General features: G+C 39.7%; 1 protein-coding gene across 1 annotated transcript in view; it reads left to right on the forward strand.

Annotated features, from left to right (window-relative positions):
* Window positions 1-5505: 5505 nt before the first annotated feature.
* The window catches only part of DMXL1 (Dmx-like 1), a 151266-nt gene continuing 146687 nt past the window's right edge, over window positions 5506-10084 (forward strand). The window contains exons 1-2 of the mRNA XM_008580049.1: window positions 5506-5556; window positions 5851-5952. Coding sequence (XP_008578271.1) covers window positions 5866-5952 — 87 coding nt within the window. The 5' untranslated portion in view covers window positions 5506-5556; window positions 5851-5865. The remainder of the gene's footprint in view (window positions 5557-5850; window positions 5953-10084) is intronic.

Below are 10084 nucleotides of genomic sequence, written 5' to 3' on the forward strand. Positions count from 1 at the left end.
GTAGAGGAATGGTAGTTTGGAGGCAAAGCAGTATCCTATGGCCTCTCTGGGATAGTTCTTTCAGGGAACTTTTTGTATGTATGTAAGTCAGGTCTTATTTATATCCATCCTTGCATTCAACTATTAGTGCGTATCTACTCTGTGCTATCACACATTTTGGGGAATTAGGGATACAATAGATGTATTCAAAGATGCTTGTGTAATCATTAACACTAAATGTTTTGTTCATTAAGCTGAATTGTCATGTAGTACAATGACAATTCGGCATAGCAAGAACTATTTCATAAATCATAGATCAGTAAAGGATATTTTCTATAGGTCAGGGGTCTGAAAACTTCTCTAAAGGGCCAGATAAATAATTTTGGCTTTGCAGGTCACATGGTCTCTGCTGAAACAACTGGACTCTGCAGTTATAGTATGAAAGCAGCCATAGACAATACATAAACAACTACATGTGGCTGTATTCCAATCATATTTTATTTATGGAGATGTGAATTTCATAAATTTCATGTGTCATGAAATATTGTCTTCTATTGATATTTTTCAACTATTAAAAAATATATTTAACACCAACGCCAAGAGTTTGGATCCCTGCACTGGTCAGCTGCAAGAAAAAAAAGTAAAAACCATTCTTAGCTCAATGACTGTATAAAACTGGATAGCAGGTCAGATTTCACCCACAGGCTGCAGTTTGCCAACCCCTGCTACAGGTCATCTTAGCCCAATCTCTTCACTATAAAGAAAGGAAAACTAAAAACAACAACAAACACTAGCAACCAAAAAACCTAAACACAGACAAGTATCGTTGAATAACTGGGGCTGGCTGCTTACTCAGGTTACAGCATGGCATGATAGTGGATAGCACCAAGGTCCAGAGTTCAATACCTGTACCAGACAGCTGACAAAAAAAAAAAGGAAAACTGAGTGCCTAAAACAGTTAAAATGTCTTTTCCAAGGTCACTCAGGGATAGTGGCAGTGATAGAAGTAGCCTTTAAATTGTCCTCACTCCCCAACTAATGCTCCAGACGCTTTACCATATAGCCTCTCAGCTTAGAATTGTAAATGTAGTTTGGTTAGGACATTGTGACTCTGATCACATAAGACCAGTCCACTTAGTTTATTATTTTTATATCAAAGTTTTTTGTTTGGATCTTTTTGCAGTAGACTTGAGAGGTCATAGTTGAAGGATTTTTCATTGCTGTGGAAGAAATAAATTACAATCATTTAGCTGTTTCATTAAAACAGTTCACCTGCTGTTATTAATATAGGTTGTTTAATGGGCAATTTAATAAGTGTGAAAAGAAAAACTTTACATGAACTAAATTTAACAGAGTTTAATTGAACAAAGAATGATTTGACGATCAGGCAGCCCTTGGAACCAGAAGAAGTTTAGAAAGCTCCACTCCACAAATTGGGCAGGTAGCATTTATGGACAGAAAAACAGAAGTGAGGTACAGAAACAGCTTGATTGGTTACAGCTCAGTGGTTTCCTTATTTGAATATAGTCTGATCAGTTGGCAGTCCGTGATTGGCTGAAGCTCAGCTGCTGTGATTGGCTAAGACTCAGCTAGTTGTCACAAAAAATATACTCCTAAATTAGGCTTTCAGTTTGTTTGCATACTAAGTTAGGTTGCAGTTTTTTTTAAGTAGGTACTCAAAGTATGGAGGCATCCTCAAGCCAAATTTAGTTTAATTTAATATAAGGTAGTATTAGTATTTCTGATGAGTAAGAGGCAAAAGAATGCCCTTGCTTTATATTAGCTATTCTAGTCCTATCGTTTTGGACACAGACTAAGAAGGCCTCACAACTTTTTTGGCAATCTCAAACATTGCTGAGAAGTTTGATTGGGACTGAGGTGGGACACTGTGCGGAAAGCCTTAGAAAGAGTGAAACATTGCTGAGAAGTTTGATTGGGACTGAGGTGGGACACTGTGCGGAAAGCCTTAGAAAGAATGAGCTTATGGGCTGGCCTGTGGCTCACTCGGGAGAGTGCGGTGCTGATAACACCAAGGCCACGGGTTCGGATCCCATATAGGGATGGCCGGTTTGCTCACTGGGTGAGCGTGGTGCTGACAACACCAAGTCAAGGGTTAAGATCCCCTTACCGGTCATCTTTTAAAAAAAAAAAGAATGAGCTTATGTTAAAAGGTTAGGTTTATTTAGGGATAATAATAACATTTATTGAATGCTTACTATATGCCAAATATTGTTCTCATTTAATTCTCATGATAACTATATGAGGAAAGTCTACTATTATCCCCACTTTATAGAGAAGGAAAGTGAACACAAAGAGATTAAGTAACCTATCCCAGTAAGTGGTTTGGCCAAGAGTTCAAAGTCAGGCACTCTACCTCAAGAGCTCATACAAATAGGCTGAAGGAATTTAAAAAGTAACAGATGCACAGAGTTGTAGAAATGGAGTGCCAAGCAAAGTGTTGTTGATAATCAAGTAAAACTTCCAAATTTTACACATAAGGAAAATTAAAGTCAACAGACAGGGAAGATTGGTTAGCTCAGTTGGTTAGAGCATGATGCTGATAACACCAAGGTCCTGTGTTTGATCCCTATACAAGGCAAGCAAAAAAAAAAAACAACAGACCATTCCAAGGTCACACAACTAGCTAATGTGAGAATCTGGAATTGATCTCAGATTTCCTAACAACTAGGTCGCTTACTTTCTTTTACTCTGCTGCACTGAATGTCCTTCAAAACCAAAACCTGGGCAGAACAGAATGAGTAAACACATTAAACTATGGGCCAGCTACAGAATTTATGTGGCACCCACACAAGTACAAGAAAGCATCCTAATTTAGGGTGTAAACTATAAAATTTACTTAAAGCCACTTTATGTAAAATTTGAAATCATCATTAAAAGGCAAATTAAACTGTAGGTAAGTTAGGCCTCTATAATACAGGGATCTGAACCGGCCAGCGACCAATAAATAAATAAATAAATAAAAATAAAATAGGCTTTTAAAAAAAGACAAATTAACTTTTATCCCACATCTTTATGAAGAGACTGGGATAAATAATGGAATTCATTTTCATCTTTCAAGTAAAAAAAGGGGGATAACTAATATTGTTGGAGCGAGCAGACTGAACCCATGTTGGGACCTAAAGCTGCCTGGGCTGCAGAGGTAGGGAGGATTTTAAAAAGGACAGTTTTTTTCTCTCCACTCTTTCTTCCCAGCTCCTGACTTTCTTATCTCACTAAGCAAGAAAACAAGGCCGAGAAACTAATTAGTACTTAGCAAAGCTAACAGTTCTTTTTGAGACTTGTAGAGTTTTGAGAAATGATTAAGGCCAAACGAGTGAAGCTGACTTTGGGCACAAGCCAAGTACACCCGTGCAAATCAAAATATTGCAGGGTCCTGAGATAACAGCGAAGATGAGAACAGAAACCAGATGAGGCCTTGGCAAGACCTTGTACCTGACCCACAGAAACGGACCCCTTATAACTCACATCTTCTCTCCTGTTTTTCACCTCCCACATTCCATTTCCTCAACCTTTCCTTTAAAAACCCCTCAGTAGGGGCCGGCCCGGTGGCGCACTGCTATAGTGCGCCGCTTGCGAAGCGCAGCGGCGCTCCCACCGAGGGTTCGGATCCCACATACAGACCGGTTCCCACTCACTGGCTGAGTGAGGCACGGGAGCAACACCGAGGGCTGCAATCCCGTTGCCGGTCCTGGTCCTGTACGGGGGCGACACTGAGGGTTGCGATCCGTTGCCGGACACGGAAAAAGACAAAAAATAAATAAATAAATAAATAAATAAAAAACCCTCAGTAAATGTAAATCTTTGAGATGGGACAGTCTTCCATCTCCTTCAGCTGAGTACAGCTGCTTCTCTAACATCAACCACTTGACTTCTGAGGTTTTTTTTCTTTCCTTCTCAAGGGAGCAGGCAGCCAGACCTGAGTCCGGTAACAATATGATCTTTTATTGCGAGACAAAGTAAATGTACATTGCAAAAAATCTAAGAAAAGCAAAAGGAAACAAAATTATTAATACTCCTTCCACCCAAGTATTAGTTTAAAGTCTTTTTACTGCAACAAAAATATATTTTAAGAAATCAACTTCTGGCTGAGCGAGGCGCGGGGGCAACACCGAGGGTTGCGATCCCGTTGCCGGTCCCGGTCTGGTACGGGGGGGACACTGAAGGTTGCGATCCGTTGCCGGACACGGAAAAAAAAAAAAAAAAAAAAAAAAAAAAGAAATCAACTTAGTAACTTTATGCTGTGGCTGTCAGGTAAGAGGAACCAAACCCATGACCTTTTTTTTTATTAGGGCTGTGTTCTAACCAACTTAGCTAACCGGCCAGTCCAATTTAGCAATCTAAAAACAAAATACTCTTTTTTTTTTTTTAAGCAAAGTACTCTTTTAAGTGGAGAGTTCCTATTTACATTCATTCATTTAACATTTCCTGAACATCTAAATTGAGACGGGCACTGTGCTAAAACATTTGGGATACTAAGAAGAACAGGACACAATCTGTCCCTAAAAGCTTACAGTATGTGAGAAGCACATAAAAGCAGATGTTTTTCAATTATAATACAAAACTTGTGTCAAAATACAAGAGTTGAATCTCAGTTGGTAGCTGATACTGTTCATTTCGGGAATTCTTAGGTTATCTTCCAAAACAAACGTTCTACACAGGTCTGGTGTAGTATTATTATCAGCACTATGGTATTTCAAAACATATGTTAAGATAAATTTAGGTGTAAAAAATATCACTCTAGTATTTGTCAAGTGTTTATGCCTTTCAAAGTCATTGTAGTATTATTATCAGCACTATGGTATTTCAAAACATATGTTAAGATAAATTTAGGTGTAAACAATATCACTCTAGTATTTGTCAAGTGTTTATGCCTTTCAAAGTCATCCTGGTTAGCGAGCTGGCAATGTGCTGGAGTATCCATTCTGCTAACACACACGTTTCAAGGATCACGTTCACTTAGATATTCTCGGGCCGCCTAGGGGAGCAGTGAATGTTGGGACTTGTAGTCCTACCAGGACCGAGGAAACTGCAATTCCATTTATATGCACTTCTTCCCTTTAAGCTTTCCGGCCCAACAATTAGATGAAACCCTAACCTAGATAATAAACCGCATCTCATTTTAGGTTTATTATGCTTCTGCTAAGTTCACGATGTTTAACCTCAAACGGACTGCGTTCTGCTTGACAAACCTCAAAGAGATTGGTCTGTCCTCTGTTGTGGGCGGAGTCCTAGGTGGACCGAAGCTCGGGATTGGCCAGTTTCTCACTAGAACTGGCGTTTTTATATCCACTTGCTGATATGTATACTGTGGTGAAAAAGTGAGTCCTTTAACATAGTACTCGTCTGCGCCGAAAGAAATCTCGCGATATTTCGGTCGTAGGGGCCCGGAGACGCGTAGCGAGCCGCCGAGTATAGTGGGGGTGGCGGGCACGGAGTCTGGAAGGGTCAGGTCGGGAGGGGAGGGCGAGCGAGCGGTGTGTGAGCCACTTGGGCTCGGTCAGGGCGGGCTGCCTAGGGCCCGGAGGAAGTGTTTGGACAGCACGGCCCTTCTGGTTGGTGTGTCGGCCCAGGGTCGCGGCCGGTCAGGGGACCCAGAGCTTCATCTGGGCCCGCGCGAGCAGTGACAGGTGCGCGGAGGAGCGCGGCGCTCCTCCTGCTCGCCGGCCCGCCCCCTCCGGGCCTCTCCCGCCCGGGATCGGGATGAGCCGCGGGCCCCTGCTGAGTAGCTCCGGCTCCTGGCGCCTATCGCTGCCGCGGTCGCGGCCGAAGAGCGGCCTCCGCCCCTAAGGGAAGGAGAGAGGAAAGCGGCCTCTGACCCCTGGCATGAGCTGGATGCGGCGTCCGTTGCAGGACTGAGGCTCCGACATGAACCTGCACCAGGTGCTGACTGGGGCTGTGAACCCCGGCGACAACTGCTTCTCCGTGGGCAGCGTCGGCGACCAGCGCTTCACGGTGAGTGAGGGAAGGTCTTGTCGTCGCCCGTGGCCCGTCCGCTTCCCTGAGCCAGCCAGTCTCGGCCTAGAATGAAAGGCCCAGGCCGGGTGCGCCTCTTCGCCCCCACGGGGTCCGGGTCACCTAGGGCCGGGCGGACCTGGCCTTCGAGAACGAAGGAGGCAAAACATTTCAGCCATTGAAGTACTGTATGGAACCTGAACTCGTAAGGGAGAATGTTTTGTAGGATTTTTAAAGTTTTTAGTCTGACTTCTTCGGGCTTGAGCGGTTTGCAAAAGTCGTTTATCCAAAAATCTTTGTTGAGTAACGGGGGGCGGGGGCTTTTTATTAACCCACTTCATAGGCCCAAATTGTCAACTTTAGAAATAGCTGGGATTGGTTTTATTTTTTATCCTAATTACTAAGGCCAAATAGCTTTGTAGTTAAAAAGAGTGGGTGTTTTAAAACAATTACTGATTGATTGCTGTCATCAACTGAGTAAAAATTTAGTGAAAACATTGCTTTTCATTTACTTTTCTTCAAATTCACTGAAGAATAACTTTGGAAAGAAAAAAGTGCTCTTCGTAAATAACTCACTCCTACCACCCTTTGAATTCTGTATGTAGCAGTCTAGGAATCCTTTAAAATTTGATTACTTTAGATTGTTCTAATTAATTACTAGAAGTTGCATTCCTGTTTTTCAGTATAACTCCTTTTTGCTATGGAGTGGCAATTCCAGGTTAAGGTTTACTGAAAGTGACTTCTTTTTATTGATCTTCCCCAGATATTGGAAGAAAGAGGACCCCAAACTTCTGGCTATTTATCAGTATAGTGGCATTTTCTGCTTTCACTATAGTTTTTATAATAATTTCAAACTATAAGTCAGTATTGCACACGATACTCTTTATCTAAACATATTTATAAGCACTGTTGTCTAACCAACTGAGCTAACTAACCATCTAGCCTAAACATGTTTATAATGCTGATAATTTTTGCTACCACTACTGTAAATGTCTTTTTAGTTGTGATTAAAAGTAAAACTTAGTTTTGTGTAAGTAAAACAAAGCATGCAGCTTGACACAAGCCCCTTATTTAGGAGTCTTAAACGTCTAATCTTATTGTCTATATTTGACTTTTTTGTGGTTTTCATAGGTCAGAATAAATACTACTCAGCATTTAACATGGTGTAGGCATTTAATGCCTGAATTGTACTTTTACAGTTTTGCCAACTAAGCTCTTTGCTTTCATATGGAGACTTTTCCTCCCCTGTAGAATGACTCATACACACCTTAGTTTGCACTTGACACTAGTAGTTCTTGAGATTCTAATTCTAACTGTTTACCTAGTCTGAATACTCAGTAGAAGAGTAAGCTCTATGGGTCTCAGTAAGCAGCTGTAGTCTCCCTTCAGGTGGGCATTGCTGTCTGCTCTTGCTACTTAAAGGAGAGGGAAAAAAAACCCAGCATCCATAGTAGGTTTTTCTAGTAGGAGATTGTAGGACAGTAATGTTGTGTTCTCTGCCACCTCCTAAAGTTACATGAGTGCTTTCTCCAATGTAAATTCTAAGAACATTTTCTAAGAAGGCGTTCTGAATCTGTGTAAGCAGTGGTATGAACTTCAAAGCAAATACAATATGATGGCCTATTTATACACCTGGGTGCTTCTCTTTGTAAAACCTTGATGAATGCCTCCATGTTATTTTTAAGGAGAGGTCAGTTAATGTGCCAAGTATTATAGGGTCATCCTACACCATCATGTAGCTTGTTGGAGTTCTGCTGAATTTTAAAGTCCATTTCCATAGAGCAGATTTGAATCATCTCCCCCCGCAAGCTTACTGAAAATTTCTCCCAGATCTTTGGAAGCATTCCACTAAATAAGCTAAAAGTATGTATTTTTTGGTTTAATATGAAGAGATTGCAGCTCTCATTAATTTTGGTGATACTTTAAGGATTGAAAGTCATGCTTTTCCTTTGCAGCCAATCCATTAAGTTGGTAGTTCTGTTACAAACTAAGTTTCTTGCCCTCAGTTTCTTGGATACTTACATATACCTTAAATTTACCTCTCTTGAAATTGCCCTTTTTTCTTCTCTCATGTTAAAAAGCAGAATCTATTGTTTACTCCTTGAGTTTTGTTTTTAACCTCTTTTAACTTTTCTTTGATAGGAAGATAGAGGTGGTATGTGAAGACTAAAAAATTTCCTCTCAGTTGCAATTTTACTTGAGGTAGGGACATGAGCTCTTCCTTTTCAGTCCCTCTTGAAGACTTCTTTTATTCCTTCCGTTACTTTATGCCTTCTCTTAAGGTAGTTCTGTGTTTGTAATTACCCCCTTTGCATGTTTGCAGGTAACTCACCATTCTTGCTTTGAAAGATTACAAGATATGCGATCCTGTTTTCTGCATAAAGTCTGACAGGTTTTAAATTGAAATGAAATTGAATGCCAGTTCTCATGTTTTCTAGATTTTAAAATATGCAATTACTGATACAGGTTAGTATGTCTAAGTATTATTATTTTTTACCTCCTAACTGGCATCAAACTATTTTGACTGTGCTCTTAGCAAGAAGGCTTCTAGTAGGCAGTGACCATGTCTCTTATACTTTCAAAGCAATTTATTTGCACTTATATTATTAACTGGACTTGCCTTATATGTGTGTGTCTTTCACAGCTTCATTGTGAACACCTAGAATAGTGATTGAGAGAGTGGTGACACCTTAAAGTAGGTTCATTCCTGGATTTGATTCCCAGGATAGTCCCTTATAATTAGTTGTTTATCTATGGGCAAATTCTTTTACACTTCTTTGAATTTCTTTTTTTCTTTTCCATAAAATGGGACTAAAATAGTACCTACTTACAGGGTTGTTACTCAGAAAAGTGCTAAGCTTTTAAGTTCATGGATTAGTTAACGTAAAACCTTTAAAAATGTCAGCTATTATAAAATTAAGTTTATGTTCATTCTAAAAAGTGCTTGATAAATACTGGTTGAATTGATTAATAATGGATAAAGAAGCCTTACTGCAATATAATTAGTAATTGCTGTATTTTAAAATAGTCTTAATAATTTAGATTTCAGTCCAAATAAAATATTTCTCTTAAAGTTTCTTTAATTTTTTTCAGTCAGTAGTTATACATTTTATTATCAACATCAGGTGAGCAATTAGGGGAGACTTCAGGTATGCTAAGTAAAAATTATTTACTGGAATTCCTTATTTACTGGAATGCTTCCTTCACTTGTAACTTTTTCCTAGTTAATTTACTATTGATTTTAGAGTGAAAGTATGTGAGCAATCTGGTCTTGATCTGTTGATGATTTTTGTTTTTGGAATACAAAAAATTCTGTTTTAAAAGACAATAAGTTAAAAAGAGGCACAGTTAATTAGAATTTAAATTTCCTAGTACTTTTGTGCATTCTGATGGCATAATGTATGATAGATTTTTTTTTTTCATTTTGTAGTTTATACATACTTAGTGCTGTAAGGGTGCTTTGAACAAAATTAAAAAGGGAGGTAATTTACAAGAGACAGAAAGATTGTGCTAGGTTGGTTAGCTAAGTTGGTTAGAGCACAGCCTTATAACACCAAGGTCATGGGTTCAGATTCCCTGACCGGCCAGCTGCCAAAAAAGAAAGGGAATAGAAAGATTGTGCTAATATATCCTGTCTTTGGTTTGAAATTTAAACACCTTAGCTGTAGGAAGGAAAGCAAATATGTTATAGCTCCAGGCTCCCTTTAGTATTTGGCAACTCAGTATTCCTAGCTAAGGGGACCCAGATTAGAAGTCAGAAAACTGTTGCTGTGTGGGTGTTGGTAGAGAAATGGGGGCTTCCTCAACTTTCTGTGATAATAAGCATCCTTTAGTTTTGTTTTGTTTTGTTTTTTCACAGTTTCTCACTCTGTATTTGTATTTTTTTTTTTTCCTTTAAATTTTTATTTTGTCTGGGCCAGCCTGTGGCTCACTTGGGAGAGTGTGGTGCTGATAACGCCAAGGCCACGGGTTCGGATCCCATATAGGGATGGCTGGTTTGCTCACTGGGTGAGCGTGGTGCTGACAACACCAAGTCAAGGGTTAAGATCCCCTTACCGGTCATCTTTTTAAAAAAAAAAAAAATTTTTTTTTGTTTTGTCGATATACAATGTGGTTGATTATTATGGCCCAT

The sequence above is a fragment of the Galeopterus variegatus genome, unplaced genomic scaffold (genome assembly GCF_000696425.1).
Source record: "Galeopterus variegatus unplaced genomic scaffold, G_variegatus-3.0.2 Scaffold2007, whole genome shotgun sequence".
Classification (NCBI taxonomy): domain Eukaryota; kingdom Metazoa; phylum Chordata; class Mammalia; order Dermoptera; family Cynocephalidae; genus Galeopterus; species Galeopterus variegatus.